The 17,785-nt window shown below is 53.0% G+C and overlaps 1 protein-coding gene across 1 annotated transcript in view; it reads right to left on the bottom strand.

The window, feature by feature from the left end:
* Positions 1-2,534: 2,534 nt before the first annotated feature.
* LOC119109861 (alpha-mannosidase 2x) overlaps positions 2,535-17,785 on the bottom strand; it is a 49,879-nt gene continuing 34,628 nt past the window's right edge. The window contains exons 5-9 of the mRNA XM_037233613.1: positions 16,975-17,108; positions 15,731-15,858; positions 10,135-10,256; positions 5,521-5,656; positions 2,535-4,814 (exon numbers count right to left, since the gene is read on the bottom strand). Of these exons, the coding sequence (XP_037089508.1) occupies positions 2,535-4,814; positions 5,521-5,656; positions 10,135-10,256; positions 15,731-15,858; positions 16,975-17,108 (2,800 nt within the window). The remainder of the gene's footprint in view (positions 4,815-5,520; positions 5,657-10,134; positions 10,257-15,730; positions 15,859-16,974; positions 17,109-17,785) is intronic.

Genomic DNA, 17,785 nt, shown 5'->3' with positions numbered 1-17,785 from the left:
CGGACTCCGGATGTCACTTAGACGCCACATCATGCCAGAGGACATGCGTCTTCCGTCTGATTTCCTCCAATGAACTAGGAACAGGAAGTTTTACAGCTTTTCTCAAGAAAGCTACCTTTATTTCTTTTATTGGGAACGACTCCGAAATAAATTATACTTAAAATGTAGGAGACATTACAACAGATCATATTTGTATGTCACCAGAAACACCAGTGCAACACAAACGCAAGTTGTAAGAAAACCCACAAAACCCCTCAAATCTACTCTACCTGGAGCCGCCCCTGCCCAAATAGGCGAAAAGCCCACCACCTTGCACAAATCCGGATTCGTTGACCCCAAAAAATCCATTTAAACTTTAATGACATGACATAAACATATGCTCTTAACATTCCGCTGTGCCTGTCTAGTTAAGCCCCAACAAGGAAATGTCTTTTAGCAAGCATTCAGACTGGTGCTGGTGAAAGCTGGTGGGAAGGTTGTCGATAAAGTCAATAAATGATGGGGATGGAAGCGTTTAATGCATCCAAAGTATGATCACTTAAGAGCCTACTTGGTCCAGCCGAAATCGCGGTATTAGCTGACCGGACGCGAACTATCAGAGGCGTAGGAACGGCAAAAGAATTGCTGCCTGGGGTGTCAAGATCTGTTTCGAACTCAATCATTCCCATACATCACGGCCAAAGGGAGTGTTCCACATCTGCATGGGTTCTGAACTGAAACAGCCATCTTGACGATCATTCGGTGCAGTTCATAGCCCGCCCTTCCAAATACCTGAACTCATTTAGTTTTTGAGCTACACACCCGCGAAGACGTGCAGACTTTTTTCGGGGAGGCTATTTTAAGGTCACCCAAGCATCCTTGACGCCATAATAACGTTATTCGAATCCTGCGATCTCATAAGCCATGCGGCGCTCAAGGCAAAACAAAATTGTCGAATCGCTTATTTCTGACGTTCGCGGGCCTAATTTCTAGACAAAACGGCCGTCAACTGACTTTTAAACAATGTTGTGCAAGGTACAATGACGTGATAAAAAATAACGTATTGAAGAGCATATTTACTAAACCAAGAGCTGTGCTGTCTAGAGCAGTCTTTTCCACTTAAAAGCACACCAACAGTGATAAGGAAGCTCATTTCATGATATGTGATGGTTGCTTCAATATCTTAGAACGTGAAACATTCCTTTTAAGCTTGTGCAAGACTTCGATAAAATGTTGGTGAGACGGTGATCCTGCCCCCCCCCCCCCCCCTCCCCCCGCCGACTTCAAAATCTGCGGACCTGGGCAAGGGATTAGTGGCCACTGAGGGAAATCAGTATGAGGCCGTGATTTTGTTTCGGCGGAGGGGATCGTTCCGGTCAAACACCTTCCAAGGAGCACAGTTCACAACGCACATTGTATTGCACAGCAGCCAGATGGAAGACGTCGGTTACCGCGCCAGCTCGCCGATCACGAACTCTTTGATTAGGTCGGAAGCAACGCACATTCTTGCCAACAAATGCGCCTTGCATTTACGAACCTTTTGGTGCAAAACTCATAGGCGTAGTTTCACAACACAAGTTTGGGCTGAGCAATGAAAAATGACGGAAACGTACCCCTCAAAAAACCTGAAACGGATTTCTCCCCAAATTTGTTGGACTTACTTCTCAAGGTTGGGAGCCCTCCCCGCAAAGAATAGGGAACCACGCCGCTGATAGAACTATACGGACGTGTCGAAAGGGTGCAAAAGACATCTTGTCCCAAGTCAGGTACCTACACTTTATAAAACCGCTACTGCATCATAGAGATCACGCGCATAGACAACGTAGACAGGTGAAGGTTGTGCAGGCAGTGATTTTTACACGTCAGTGTAATATAAAGCCGCACAATTCACACAACATCTTTCTCTTGAAGGAGGTCGGCACCATCAGAGAAAATGTCATAAAATCGTAAAAACCACAGCAACTAGCGCACTGCACTGTGTGACTAGATTCAGCAAAATACTTGCCATGTGTAGTATATGCCAACCTACAAACATACATTGGAATGGACCTGGTGAGCCTGGGGTCCACTGCGCCAGCTCGATCTCTGGACTATACACTCACATCTGCGTGAACGAAGCTCGACACGGCATCCACATGAACGAAGCTCATCATGACATGTAGAGAAGGAAAAATAGCAGCCATTCCGCTCCCAAGTGCAACGAAGTAACATAATTTACCATGAGCTCAGCCATCCGCACTGACCCCGGGACTTGGACCCACTGGCATGTGCGTGGCCCACGGATGCATATCACGAGCTCCTCGCCAAGCTATATCCAGCACTTCCCCGTCCGTTCGTCGGACCCGAGCTTCTACCTGTGACTTGTCAATCGTCGGCCACCTGCTGGCTACGAACCAGTCACGCCCCACCGTCGGCCCACCACTATTCCGTCTACTTGATAGAACCCCGCTTCCTGCCGGTGCCTGCCCATCCCCATTCGTCACTGGCCGAGACCGCGCTCCACCGCCACACGCGCTCACGTCGTGTCACCAGCATCCCACTGCGCGCGACGCATCCTATCTGACCGCCTCTTTCGACCCAACTCCGTTGAGTTCCTTGACGAAGTGCACCTCCTCTTCGTCCATCTCCTCGACGCTATCGAGGCCGGGCCGTCTGTAGCTGAGTTCGAACGTGCGCAGCTCGTCGGGCTCGAGTCGCAGGTCGCGCAGCCCGCGCAGTGGCTCGGCCGGCGCCGGGCGCTCGCCGCCCGTCAGACCCACGGGCTCGACACTCTCTAACGAAATGAACGGCGAGAACTCGACGCCGGGGGTGGCGGCCGGCCGGCAGCGCAGGCCGTCCTCGGCGTGCCACAGCCGGCAGTCGAGGCGGCGCCGTAGCAGCGTCAGCTGCAGCCGCCGGCCCGGGTACTCGTAACGGTGCCGTTCGGGCAGCTGGCGTAGCGTGACCAGCTCCCAGTCGCAGGGCAGCGCGCCGTCCAGCAGCTGCAGCGCACGGCGAACCCGCGGCGCCTGCGGCTCGCGACCCATCAGCACCTGCGGCGGATGGTTGAGCTGGCGGGAGAGTGCCGCAGTCAGGGGCCCGTTCGCGAACAGCTCGTCACTAGCCGGCGGCTCGGGCAGGTGTTCGAACGTCACCAAAAAGGAGGCCCGCACCGGCCGGTTGGCCTGGTTGCCCTGGCCGATGCCACGGTCGTCATCGAAGCGCGAGCGCCGGTCCAGCATGGCTGTCAGCGTACCCTCCTTGAGGCTGGCGACGCCGCGCGAGTGGTCCATCAGGAGACTGAGCCGCAGCCGGTGGTCCTGCAGGCTGGCCTGTGTCGTCACCGGGTACACGTTGCCGGCCACTCCGGCCGCCGGCACGTAAGGCCGCCACACCATTTGGTAGTCGTTGGCGTCGGCGAAGAAGCCGCAGCCGCGCGCCGCGCACGACGCCACGCCTGTGCGCAGGTGCATGAAGACGTCCGTCTCGTCGTCGTCGCGTGAGAGGCGCGTCTCGGTCTCGAGGTGCACCGCCTGGCCGGGTGGGGCGTCCGTGTGGAGCAGACGCACGGTCAGCCGCACGCGGCCGCAGTCCACGCTCGCCTCGGAGGACACGGCGTCCTCGCGCACGGCCCAGCGGCGGCCGGCGCACGGCAGCCGTCTCGGCGGCTGGTCCTTGGCCGCGAACAGGTACAGGCCACTCTCGCGCTCGACGGTCGCGAACGCACCGAAGCTGATCGCCAGCGGCAGCTCACGATTCACGCGCCGGTCGCGCACGCTCCACAGAAAGCCGGTCTCGTTGAAGGACAGCTGGAAGCGAGCGTTGCTGATGGTGAAGGCGTCCCCCAGGTCGGCGCCGGTGCGCGCGATGGCGGCTGGCGGCGCCACCTCGCCCTCCGACCGCACGCCGATTACGCTGAACACATGGATGGACAGCGGAAGGAGGTGCACCAGGAAGTGGGCTAGGAACGCCTCTCCCTGCGGCTCCAACTGCACGAGCACGCGCTGTCCGCTGGCGTCCTCGACAGCTATGTTGGGCTCGGTCACCAGGAACTGCACGTGCTCAGTCCTCTCCTGCGCCAACGGGTTATAGAGGAAGAGGCGACGGCGCGAGCCCGGCTCCACAGAGAACTTTACCAGTTGGGGCGGCATGCCTAGGCCGCGCTGCAGTGGCGAGTACTGCGCGAACAGCTCGACCACCTTGTCCTGCAGTCCCAGCTCCAGCAGCAGTGAAGCGAAGCACATGATAGTGGCGCGCGACAGGTCCATCTCGCTGATGGCCAGCCGCTCGATGAAATCCTTCATCACGTCCGTCGACGACGTACCGGTGATGGCGTCGTGGTGGTTGAAAAGCGCTACGTCCTGACGGCTCATCACTAGTCTGTTGTAGCTGTGGTAAAACGGGTTCTTCACCGTCTCCACAGACTTGGGCGTGATCTGCTGGTTCCATGTCCAGGCGTACAGGATATCGGTGGCGCGCAGCTGCGCCTCCAACTGGCGCGCCGCGCGCTTCCAGTGGGGCAGCGTCGTGTAGTAGCCCGACCAGTACTTGGGCTTGGCCTGGAATACGTCAGAATACACATGGAAGTCGCCGACCAGCGTCGGCAGCCGCCCCCGCCGACGCGTTCGCTGACGCACCACTCGGAAATATTCGGCCGGCGTGGCGAACTGCACGTGCGCGTTCAGTTCAGGGTGGCCATTTATGTATTCCATGAGCTTTGTGTAGTTGGAGTACTGCTCCCGCCACTCGAAGTCGTGCTTGAACTGGAAGTCGGCGCCCAGCATCATCAGCGCCACGTTGTGGGGGAAGAGCGAAGCTGTCCTTCCCGCGGAGTCCACCAGAAGCTCCGCGCGCTCCTGTGTGAGAAGCAGTGAGTCAACAATTCAATCAGCAGCGGTCTTTTTCTAACGAAGACCGTAAGCATACCGTAAAATATCGCACGGAACAGATGAAGTACCGGGAGCGTAAAATTATCTCTGCTGGTGTAAAACTAAGGCGGCGGGTGGAGGAATGTTCGTCCGTGCTGCAGCAATGAACCCCCTAAGGTTTCCACATCGAGCTACCTGCGATGAGTAGGCACACTTGTTGAGCACGACGACAAAGAGCAGTCAGGCCGGAGAATACCAACAAACTGAATTATCCACAAAAGCACACAGGGCATACGCAGGAGGTGTAAAATCCTTTACAAATAGACGATAGCTCTAGCATGGCATGGGTTCAGTGCAACACAGACACGCATGCTTACTTACTGAAATGCCTGTTCATGCCTTTTGACATAAAGCGACACGATGCGACACAACGCTCCGCGCTGTGATTGTTACGCTGTTGTGAGCGTAACTCACAACGTTCTCAGCTTTAACCGTCCGCTGATCACGTAAACTGACATCCGGCAGAAAACTGAGGCCACAGTGCCAACTGGCACCAGCATAGGCTATGCTCAGAAAGAAGTTTTGAAAGTCTACTGCTGAGCAAAAAACTGAGCAAACACCAAAGCCGAACCGTTCCAGCAACATCAAAATACAAAACGATAGCAAACACCACTCACGGAAAACGTCGCCGTACCTTAATATTTGCCTCCGTCACATGGGTGAATTGGTTGTACCAAGGGACAGGGTTGGACCAGTCGCGCGCAAAGTCGAAGTTGAAACACATTTTCGATGATTCGCCAAATGGTCCGCAGGCGGCGCTGGTTGTGTACCTGAAGCACAATAGATGGCGTTGAATGGTCGGACGCACACTGGAGAAATACTTGTGGCAGTAACAGCCCCATAATATCCTCAGTGATGTGCTTTCTTAGTGCAAGGCACGCCAAAAAAAAAAACTCATGAAAAACTTATTGGAAACGCGTGAAAACTAACGTTCATGTGTGCTGCCATCTGCGTTTAATGTCACTTTTGCATTCCCTTTCGAGCGGCGTCGGCTTGACCCAGGTCACTCAAGTTCTAAAGAGCCCGGTCCGGGCGGAGAATCACTCGTCCAGTTGTATTACTGACAGCATTGCTCCCTTGTAAATGGCGGTGGCTGCGCTGTGAGAGTGCCGTGGTGGACGCGGCGTACACGCTCGCTGATAGTGCTCCGATTTCAAGTATATGCTCGCTGATAGTGCTCCGATTTCAAGTATATGCTCGCTGATAGTGCTCCGATTTCAAGTATATGCTCGCTGATAGTGCTCCGATTTCAAGTATATGCTCGCTGATAGTGCTCCGATTTCAAGTATATGCTCGCTGATAGTGCTCCGATTTCAAGAATATGCTCGCTGATAGTGCTCCGATTTCAAGTATATGCTTGCTGATAGTGCTCCGATTTCAAGCATACGCTCGCTGATAGTGCTCCGATTTCAAGTATACGCTCGCTGATAGTGCTCCGATTTCAAGTATATGCTCGCTGATAGTGCTCCGATTTCAAGTATATGCTCGCTGATAGTGCTCCGATTTCAAGCATACGCTCGCTGATAGTGCTCCGATTTCAAGTATATGCTCGCTGATAGTGCTCCGATTTCAAGTATATGCTCGCTGACAGTGCTCCGATTTCAAGTATATGCTCGCTGATAGTGCTCCGATTTCAGGTATACGCTCGCTGATAGTGCTCCGATTTCAAGTATATGCTCGCTGATAGTGCTCCGATTTCAAGTATACGCTCGCTGATAGTGCTCCGATTTCAAGTCGCATCTCTCTGATGCAATGCGTGACGCCTGGTGGGATCACATGACAACATGCCACTCCCGAGGCCCGAGATTTCTCATTTTAGTGCGGGAATTGATTTTGACATCTGTCACGTCTTAACAAAAACGCATGTCTGACGGCCCGCCAAGGATGCAACCCATCATTACGGCGAACTGGTCACGACAGCAGGCTCTGCCGAAGCCGGATGGACGTACCGCTTCGGTGACCGATATTCTCACGAGCTCTGATGCAGCGCCCCGCTTACCGCCTCCCAGCGTCGACCAGAAAAACCGCCCCGCCGCCCATTACACCGGACCAGCCTGCAAGCCCAGCCAGGCCGTTCCCGGGTTTCGGCAGCCCGTCACGCCCCATCGTCCGTCGGAAGGGCCAAAGCCAGAGCCGCGCTCGCCGGACAGCATCAGAGCCAGAGCCGGCGACGTAGCCGGTCAGCGCACCGCTGCCTGTTGCAGTCTGGAAACGGGCGGTAGGCCGCGGGGCTTGTGCAGAGCATGCTGCTGCGCCCGTTTCGTCAAACTCATTATTACCGATTTCAGCGAGAAGCCCGGCAGACTGAAAAATCGTTGTTTAGATCTGAAGCAGAGACTACGAAGCATTTTTACTTCTAGGTGGCGAAAAGTGTCCCCCGCACTGCAATATGACGTCATTTGTACGAGAAGTTGTTAGTTGATTCTCCTGCAGGAAAAAAAATCGTCGGAAGGTGTCCCAAAGTTCGAAGGCACGTTAGAGCACCATTCTGTCACCAGCGAAGCTCAAGTGTCCACTGGATACCAAACAACTGTACAGGAAATAACACCACTTATGTTCAGATAGACCGGTGGTGCCACAATGTCGGAGGTATTGCCGTTATAAACATTTCCTATCAGTACAGCCGGGTTCTGGCGGTTTGGATACGGCTGCACTGGACGTACTTGACCAACAGTTTGCACTCGGGCGCGGCTGAAGAACTTGCTTATCCGGCTGCTCACACCAAATGAAAACGATACGCGGCTGTGCTCTGCGATGCGCCTCGGCCAAGCGATGCTTAGGAGCTCCGGCCGAAATACGAATAACCTTCCACTTATGCACTCAGTTGTCACAAGCGTGCAATAGTGCATTTTATCGGCTATTAACAGCGTTGGGCAAATGAGAAGCACTTTCAGTTGTGAGCGTGCTGAGTGTGTCGGCATGCTCGACCAGCAGACGCGCAGCCCTCTCATCGGGTCTACTAGAAAACAGACGGTGTATTGCAGACATGGGAGAACACGGAAAATAGTCATGATACGTTGCTTGCCTGGGGTGGTATAAGAGGGCTTACCAAGTCAACACAGTTGACCTTGCATGAAGCATTCAGCCTCGCACAGGCAATCATCTACCGTCGGAGCATGACAAGGAATTTTTACTTGGGGTCGGGACAATATTTATCCCATTTCGCATCCAACTTGACATTCTATGGACAGACGTGATTATTTATGGGCCGGACCGCGCTGCCATGAATGTGCAAAAGTGTTTTTTCCCAAGACATGTACGATTGTGATTAACATTGTGGGTTTATTGATGCTTACGGGCCTACATATATACCGAATGATGTTGTGCGGCATGAAATGCATAACTCAAGTAACAACATATGCTGGCAATAAATCACTTCTTTAAGGAAGCAAAATTACTCTCTTCTGTGAAGTTTGCTCACTTAATTTATCGTGCCACTACGGAAACCTCGGGATGCAGCCTGTTGACAACCTCGGCAACGAATTGACACATTACTGAGGACATCGGCATCTTTGGAAGCGGGCAGACATCTACATCGTCTTGAAAGCAAGGAATCAGCAAAGACGCAGCCATGTGCGAAAAATAGGTAAATTAATACCCTTTTTACAAAGCACTGTCATCACCAATGTTATATTTTGGGTGAAACGGCCACACATAGTCGTCAGAAATCTGTTTTATAGCTGATCCTCGAGCGTGTAAAATTCCTGCAGCGCTACCACTGCCATAGCCCATCTGAAAGTGGTGCAGACCACACCCTAACGATGCAAATCTGTATCAACCGACACATAATTTTTTGGGAAGGAAAATATGTCAAATGTTTCTATTCAGTTTACAATGCAACTGCCAGAATATCCTAACAACCGTACAGTATATGAGCGACACAAAAGCGACAATCTGGAGAGTGTGGAGTGCACCAGATCAGTCGCTGGACAGAGCCAGCCAGCCGGCCAGGTCGGGTCTCAACGCTGACCTGCGAGCTGTCAGTTGGGCCACCCGTTCAAACCTTTACTGAAACGGAGACTATCACAAACATGACAGGAATGAAACATGGAGCGCGTATACAACTAATCGCGCAAATTACGTTGCATGACATATCGTTTAGGACCACGCCATCTTAGGCCCACGCAAATTTGTTCAAACAAAGTAGGTAGGCTGGCAGGCACAGCGGTGCATTTTGCTCAGGACTAGCCTGACCGATGCAGAAAGATGGCCACACCACTTGAGAGCAGCGAGCTAGGACCTCATTTTCATTCCTTCTTGCCTCACAACCGCGTGCCATGCATATTGATTTTCAGGCGTCACCCATCACTCTATTTAAAACGCCAGGAATTCGAGCCGGCCGCCGCCAAGCCGAATATTGGCCGTTTCCCTGTTGAAGCGCCATCCGGCCGGCTGCCGCCCGCCGCTCGCTGCCCAGAGATAACGTTCAGCCTCTCAGGACGGACGCAATTAGCCGGGCCATCCCGCCTCCGGAGCGGCCCGCTGTCTGATTGGCTCTCGGCACGGGTATGCAGCCGACGATATTGGCACGCCGGATGAGATATGCACGTGCATGGCAACGGATCCAGGCCGCCAGTTTAAAGGGACGGTGCTGCCCTGCAGGCGACATTCAACACTATTCGTCTGCAGCTAGGCTCGCAGTGACCGGTTCACACCGCGAGTCATTTGCATGCATTCGCACCCGATTATTCATGTTTGCCATTTTTCATTCGGAAGTACTTCGAGGTACTTTTAGAGTACCTAAAGGTTCTTGTCTTGTCCCCAAATCATTACATCGATCTTGAACCTCGTCAACATTATGTAATGAGTCAACATTGTACGTGTAATCTTCAGCAAGATTTGTTGCAGTTTTTGGCCACCTGGGGTCAGAGAGTGCGTTCAACACATTCGATGCCTGCACAAGTTCATTACACACGACGAACTTCGCCGGCTGTCAACCAAACCCTTGCTGTCATTACAGTCTTCAGAGCATTTCTGCGCTAGTCTTCAAAGGTGACACTCGACATTTAATGTTAATTCTGATGTATGCGCATTTTGGCGCACGAGATTCGAGAGTTTGCGAATGTAGTTCATTCTGTACATAAAAAACAAAGTACGCCTTTGATTATAAAACTGCTCTTTCATGAAAGAGAGCGTTGAAAGCAATCGCATGTGCCACAAATAGAAATAATGGATTAATGTGGCACTGGTAAGCGATGAACTACGATACTTCTGATCACCCTGAACAGTTCCATTTAAAAAGACTTACATGAAGTAGGGATGATGGTGAGTGAGAAGTGAGGTGGAGCCGTCCTGGTCCCATTGCTGCTGCCATATGAAGTCACCGCTCTGGTGCGCTGCCAAATACTCCTTCCAGACGTACGGCGTTCGCTGAAAAATGCCGATACTTGCTGACATCGGGATTCATCGGGGCAGGGGCGGGGCGGGGCGGGGTCGGGAAGTCGACACATTTGTCGGCTGCTTCGGACGAAGCTATGCTTCCCAGTCAGACGCAATTTTGACGCTACAAAATTACTCTGTGATCATGAAACACTCACCGGTTGGTGACCAGTATCGAATCGTGAGATCCCACCACAGACGAGCGAAGCACGGCTCCGAAGTCGACTGTTAGAAGTCAATGCAGACACCAGTGCCGCGCACGGTGCTTATCTGGACCCACAATATTTTGTTATGATGTTGCATTTTCCCCATTTTAACGCAAAAACGATGAATATTGTAACTGCATTTGTGAATGCATAGGATGGAACAAAAAGCACCGCCTTTCCGCCAGATGCATCCCGATTAGACGTTCCGCGCACCGACCGAGCCTTTCTTTGGGGCGTCTTCCACGCAGTGATGCCACAGTTACTGATCCCCGGGCAAGCCCTGATGGGCAGCCGAGCGCGTTGTCGGCAAATCTGGCGGATCTGCTTCTAAAATGCAAACTTGAAAGGGCACCGCCACCACGCCCGTTTAATGTGCATCAGCTTAGCTGCTGTCCCCACTGGTTTACCAGTTCTACGGATAGGGAGTGCGGTTAACAAGAGCTATTAACTATTACTATTAACTAAAAACTATTAACGCCACCTGGGGGTCGTTACCTCACCAAATGTACTACATATCATATCTATTCGGATGAATACTGAATAGGCAGCCGCCTTCTTGGTGTAGGGATCAGTCCCTGCTAACCGTGTTTGTTGATTTATTTGCCCTTCCACCCGGAAGGGGGGGGGGGACTAAGAGAAAATTCAGCCCACATATAATCTTCTATTCATGTTCGTTTTGCCTTTCATTGCATTGATAAAAACGGATGGCTAAACATTATCAGCATATAATTTAGGCATATATTATTTATTGCCGAGTGTCCACGAGAGTGAAGCATTCAATCCAAAGTTGTTTCTTCTCTAGTAGAGTTTCTGCGTACGCCCTGCCAATGATGATGAGCACACAGCACCTCACAGATTCTGTCGCTCTTGTTCGAAAAAGACGGTCTTTGAAATACCAACGATCTTGCGTCAGTTTCTCCGACCCTCCCCCCCCCCCCCCCCCCCTGGCGGAAACACAGTGCACCTTGGGTACGACACGGGCTGACCGACGGGCGCAAACGCGGGAACTATTGCGTCACTGGGGGTTTCAGGGCCCGAACGACTTCCCTAAGACCTGTGAGCATTTGGCAGGGGCTTACGGCGGTGCATGAGAAGAAACGACACAAAGTGCCTCTGGGGTCCCCACCCCCAATCCTGTACACTGCCGCGCTGCTGGCGGCGGATGCGCTGTAGGCTCCCCGACGTGATGTGCCGTAAGCTCCGCAGTGTGGGGTGTCGTAAGCTCCGCGGTGTGATGTGCCGTAAGCTCCGCGGTGTGATGTACCGTAAGCTCCGCGGTGTGATGTGCCGTAAGCTCTGCGGTGATGTACGTAGCTCGCGGTGTGAATGACCGTAAGCTCCGCGGTGTGATTGTAGCCGTAGCTCTGCGGTGTGATGTACCGTAAGCTCTGCGGTGTGATGTACGAGTAGCTCCGGTGTGATTACAGTAAGCTCTGCGGTGTGATGTACCGTAAGCTCGCGGTGTGATGTGGAGTAAGCTCTGCGTGGTGATGATGTGCCGTAGTTCCGCGGTGTGATGTACCGTAAGCTCCGCGGTGTGATGTACCGTAAGCTCTGCGGTGTGATGTGCCGTAAGCTCTGCGGTGTGATGTGCCGTAAGCTCCGCGGTGTGATGTGCCGTAAGCTCTGCGGTGTGATGTGCCGTAAGCTCTGCGGTGTGATGTGCCGTAAGCTCCGCGGTGTGATGCACCGTAAGCTCTGCGGTGTGATGTGCCGTAAGCTCTGCGGTGTGATGTACCCTAAGTTCCGCGGTGTGATGTGCCGTAAGCTCTGCGGTGTGATGTGCCGTAATCTCCGCGGTGTGATGTACCGTAAGCTCCGCGGTGTGATGTGCCGTAAGCTCTGCGGTGTGATGTGCCGTAAGTTCCGCGGTGTGATGTGCCGTAAGCTCTGCGGTGTGATGTGCCGTAATCTCCGCGGTGTGATGTACCGTAAGCTCCGCGGTGTGATGTGCCGTAAGCTCTGCGGTGTGATGTGCCGTGAGTTCCGCGGTGTGATGTGCCGTAAGCTCCGCGGTGTGATGTACCGTAAGCTCCGCGGTGTGATGTACCGTAAGCTCTGCGGTGTGATGTGCCGTAATCTCCGCGGTGTGATGTACCGTAAGCTCCGCGGTGTGATGTACCGTAAGCTCTGCGGTGTGATGTGCCGTAAGCTCCGCGGTGTGATGTACCGTAAGCTCTGCGGTGTGATGTGCCGTAAGCTCCGCGGTGTGATGTACCGTAAGCTCCGCGGTGTGATGTACCGTAAGCTCTGCGGTGTGATGTGCCGTAAGCTCCGCGGTGTGATGTACCGTAAGCTTCGCGGTGTGATGTACCGTAAGCTCCGCGGTGTGATGTACCGTAAGCTCTGCGGTGTGATGTGCCGTAATCTCCGCGGTGTGATGTACCGTAAGCTCCGCGGTGTGATGTGCCGTAAGCTCTGCGGTGTGATGTGCCGTAAGCTCTGCGGTGTGATGTGCCGTAAGCTCCGCGGTGTGATGCACCGTAAGCTCCGCGGTGTGATGTGCCGTAAGCTCTGCGGTGTGATGTGCCGTAAGCTCCGCAGTATGGGGCGCCGCAAGCTCTGCGGTGTGATGCGCTGCAAGCTCCGCGGTGTGATGTGCCGTAAGCTCCGCGGTGTGATGTGCCGCGAGCTGCACTGAGTGGTTGGTGTGGGGCAGCAACCGTCCGGCCCCCTCAGCGGTCCGACGGCACGACTCATCCGGCCAGGATATTGATCGCAGCACACAACTGTAGCTCCTGTACGTACAGCTGTGGCGTGTGAGAGCAACGCCGAAAACCGCACGGGGAACGGCGCCGGGAACGAACGCGATCGGCAAAGGGAGTCAAGGCGCTTCATAAATCGTTAAAACAATTATCGACAATCACTGCCGCGGCCACTGATGTTAAGTCTCGATAAAAAAACGAGATCGTGGGAGGAGGGATGATATGACACTTGGCAAATGAAATGCTCGTAGTGTTTTTCAATGATAATTGCTAGAGGAACACGTCTTTCACTGAAGCCGGTCAAACAGACAGTGATCCGGAACTACACCGATAAACATCACACTGGTTAGCAGCACATAAAACGGCATGTGCTTGTCGTTTCCAGAGGAGCACCAAGTTTTGCATCGAAATTTGAATGAACCGGTAAGGGTCTACCCTAACCTATCCCATTCACGTGATGAGGGGAGTTTTCATAAAATCTTCCTTGATCATTCAGATTCCCCAAGTAAAACAGTTTTAAAGATATATGTTTCATCCAGTGGGAGATGGAAGTGTTGTAGAAGAGCTTATGACTTATAAGGTTACCTTATTTCCCAAAAATGAATTATTTAAAGGATTTGTAGTGAACGGATCACAGGCTAGTGCCGAAATAATTATGTAAATTTCATGATGTTTTCCGAAGCACAACGTTCGATGGTCCTCATTCCCGCGGACTGACACTTTAGCAATAGCCTGTTGCGGGCTTCCGTCCTGTGATTAGCTTCCCGGCGGATCGGTGAGCACCTGCTTCCGTTCAAGTTGACAGCTACTGATCACCGCACCGTGCCATCAGCATCCATCCAGTGATGTTGACAGCCCTCACTGGGCTTTCTAACGAATCAAAACGAAGGATTCCCTTCTTCTGTGCTAAGGGAGAGCAAAGTGCACTTCCCAGTGTGTGCTCAGTGATTACAAACGAGGTCCAAGGTCGGGCGGGCCTTGAACTTAGAGACGACTTTTAGCTTGAGCTGCTCAGCTGTCGCGCTCCTCAGAGACTAATGACACTGCGACCACAAACCCCAGTGAACTTTGAGACGACTTTCAACTTGAGCTCCTCAACTGTCGCGCTCCTCAGAGACTAATGACACTGCAGACACAAACCCCAGTGAACTTTGAGACGACTTTCAACTTGAGCTGCTCAGCTGTCGCGCTCCTCAGAGACTAATGACACTGCAGCCACAAGCCCCAGTGAACTTTGAGACGACCCTTAACTTGAGCTGCTCAGCTGTCGCGCTCCTCAGAGACTAATGACACTGCAACCACAAACCTCAGTGGTCATTAAAACGTCACTGGCGCTTTACGAAACATTCAGCTGCTGACGCTATATGGCGTCGTCTGCTTCCCACCCTGGCAGGAAGAGCGACCAATGCGGGCTATCGAGCCCCGTATCTCTGGATTCCCGGAAGAACAGCTTAGCCACCACAGTGTCGGTAATGCAAGTTCATGCAGTTTTCGGCAGCACGGGCGTAATTCCATAAAAGGTGTACTGCAATTCAGACATTGGCGTGTTAACTGTTTGATCAGATGGATTTTCTGAGACACCACAACATCAGCACGATTCCACCTCCCCAACTCAGTTAACATGGAACTGGTGAAATTTTCAATTTGCGAAAAACACCTCGAGGCTATGGGCCCGAACAGGGTCAGACCTCCGACCCAGGATCACAGCAATATGAGAATATAATCTCCAAAACGCGACAGCAGATTCTGGCGCAGGAGAAACTGGGCGATTCCGATGTCGAGCGTGTGGGTCGATCCTTGCACACGGTCACACAAACATCGTGTACGGACGATGGATCCGCCCGTTCTGGGGTATCTGTGCACATTCGTTACATCGCAACAATAATCATGGTCGCATGCCCCCAAGCAACGCCCCTTAATCAACAAAATACGCAAAACATTGCAAATTATGTAGTTAATAATTTATCAAATGGGCGAAACCGTAAACTACTCTGTTCATGCCTGCATAAAGCCCCACATTTGTTTTAGTGCACTGAGCCATGTAATGAATGGCGTTAATACAGTGAGCCCTGCAGTGACTGACGTTAGTGCAGCGAATCATGTAGTGAGTGACGTTAATGCACTGAACCCTGTAGTGACTGACGTTAGTGCACTTAGCTCTGTGGTGAGTGACGTTAGTGCATTGAGTCCTGCAGAGAGTGATGCTATTGCGTCGGGCGAGGCACCACCCAAAGTGTTTTCACTGCCTCCTCCGCGGCAGGACGTGAGAACACAAACAGCTGGGTGCAGTGCAACAGTTCACGTCCAAAAGCTATCATAAGCGTCACGTGACACGGGGTACGAGGCCCACATGCAGGGCGTCCCCGGCGGTGGCCGTATGAACACCGGCCATCGGTGTCAAAGCCGCCTTTTCCAGACCGCACAGTAATACCAGTTGAAGGCGGGAGATTACAGACCGACTCCAGATCGCCCACGTGCACGTCTCTTTGGTCTAGGACAGACTGGTCCCCCGTCTCGAGGCCCTGGATGCGTCCCTGCACTCCAGTAACCTCACCATTATGACGGCCTGCTTGATGTCAGCTTGTCGTAGGATGTACGGCATCGTCGAGCCGTGGCCGAACGGGTCCACCGACCAGCCCGTGCGCACCGTCACATTCAGGCGGTGCCTCAGCCAGCGGTGACCTGGCGATGGAGCGTCAGGGTTCACCACCGTCACAGGTCACCGACCGACGAACAGTCCCGCCCATATATCAGGACACGTTTGGAATGGAGTTGTTCGCGCTGCTGGTGATCGCGTCTCATATGAAAGATGATATCTTGAGGGGGGAGGATGTTGGACGCACCATGTCACTGAAGCTACGACGGTGACAAATGCTCACATATGCATACTTTGCTAGTTGGGGGGTTTGCGGCACGGCGTGCCAGCCGATGGCTTAGGATAGCGAGGCGTTTCTCCCATATCCGAGAAAGCGTGATGATATCTTGTAGCTACATGCGCTGCTACGCAGCAACCCACTTTCTGCCGCTGGTCGTGACCTGCAAAATAACACATGGCGGCCTCCTATATGTGCGTCACTCTCAGGCGCGCCGTACGGTACCGAGATCAATAAGTCATTGTGTTCTTCCGTGAGATGGCGGGCTCGAGTCCGCACCTGCGCACTAATTGCAGACACTACCGCTGGACTCCAAGAGGACTCGGAGTGCAGTTCAGAATCAACCAAACTTTCGTTGAGAGAGACACAACAGCGTTCGATATCCTAACATATCAATGACAGTGGGGTTGAACCCAGAACAATCCTACCAAGGAAATGCTTCAAGACACAAATCTATCTAAAAACCTTGCGCCATACTCTTCCGACGGTCCGATCACGTGTTTGTGCTTTCAGTAGGTGAAGTCGATGAACAGCCATGACTGCAACACAAACAAGGCTATGGCTGTTGACGCTGTTGTTATGTGTGAAACTCCTCGGAAAATCGAAGAGGCGTCCAAACGTCTAGAAATTTGGGAAAAAAGCAGCGACGACGTCTTGGAGCCCACACTGTGGGGTAAACCTTATGTTTTTGGTCCATATACATAAAGCGTTTCAACTGCTTTCAGTTATCTATCTTTCGAGGCCGCGCCTATTGTGGGCCGCAGGACACAGTATATCAGCTCTTTTTACAGCGCAATTGATGCACGTGATAACCGCGTCCTCGTCCCCCTGGAAGGATGAAACCCTGGCAGGTAGATGCCTCAGGAAAGCACGAAAATCCCACAATGGTTTGCCGTGATTCGAGATGCTCTGTCGGTGCACCCACCCTCTGTGAGCTGGTCCAGCATGGGGTACATCCTGGTGACGGCCTCGTCCGTCATGACCCAGCCGCCGGTGGTGATCTCCAGTCGGCCTGACTCCACCAGGCCCCGGAAAGTCCGCTTCTGCTCCGGCGTCGCACTGAACACACGGATAAGAGTCACTCGGTGGCACAGTACTCACCTCTGGCTCGGTGCGCACGAGAGGCCGGGGAGCGGAATGTGAGGGTTCGCGTCTCCTCTGGCTCGGTGCGCACGGAGGCCGGGGAGCGGAATGTGAGGGTTCGCGTCTCCTCTGGCTCGGTGCGCACGGCGGCCCGGGAGTGAGGCGTTCGCGTCTGCTTTAGCCGCCACTCTTGATGATCGAAAAACGCTCCAACAGTAGACTATACAGCAAAACAATGCAATCACCACATACATGACATGAATGTTTCTTCACGTTAGGTATTGAATTGGCTTGTAATGAACCATAAAACTTTGGGGAGTCAACACACCAATATCTTACCCGAGGGCTCGTAATGCAGTTGACTCAAGCAACGTTTTGGCTCTTCTTTTAATATTTCGAAAGCTTGTGTGGTAAGCCCGAGGCTATCTAACGGTCTGACGGGTTAGTCTCGGCTTCAGAACACACGCTAAGCATATCTCGTGATGTCTGCTCTGAACCCATCACTGAAGTTGTGTTTATCCACTTCATCTGACACTTGTCGCCTGTCCTCGCCAGATGGCACTGCACCGACCGACCTGTCCTCGCCAGACAGGACCGCACCGACCGACCTGTCCTCGCCAGACAGGACCGCACTGACCGACCTGTCCTTGCCA

This window comes from Pollicipes pollicipes, unplaced genomic scaffold (assembly GCF_011947565.3).
Source record: "Pollicipes pollicipes isolate AB1234 unplaced genomic scaffold, Ppol_2.1 Scaffold_7231;HRSCAF=8579_pilon_pilon_pilon, whole genome shotgun sequence".
Classification (NCBI taxonomy): Eukaryota; Metazoa; Arthropoda; class Thecostraca; order Pollicipedomorpha; family Pollicipedidae; genus Pollicipes; species Pollicipes pollicipes.
This window is presented reverse-complemented; position numbering and strand designations above follow the sequence as displayed.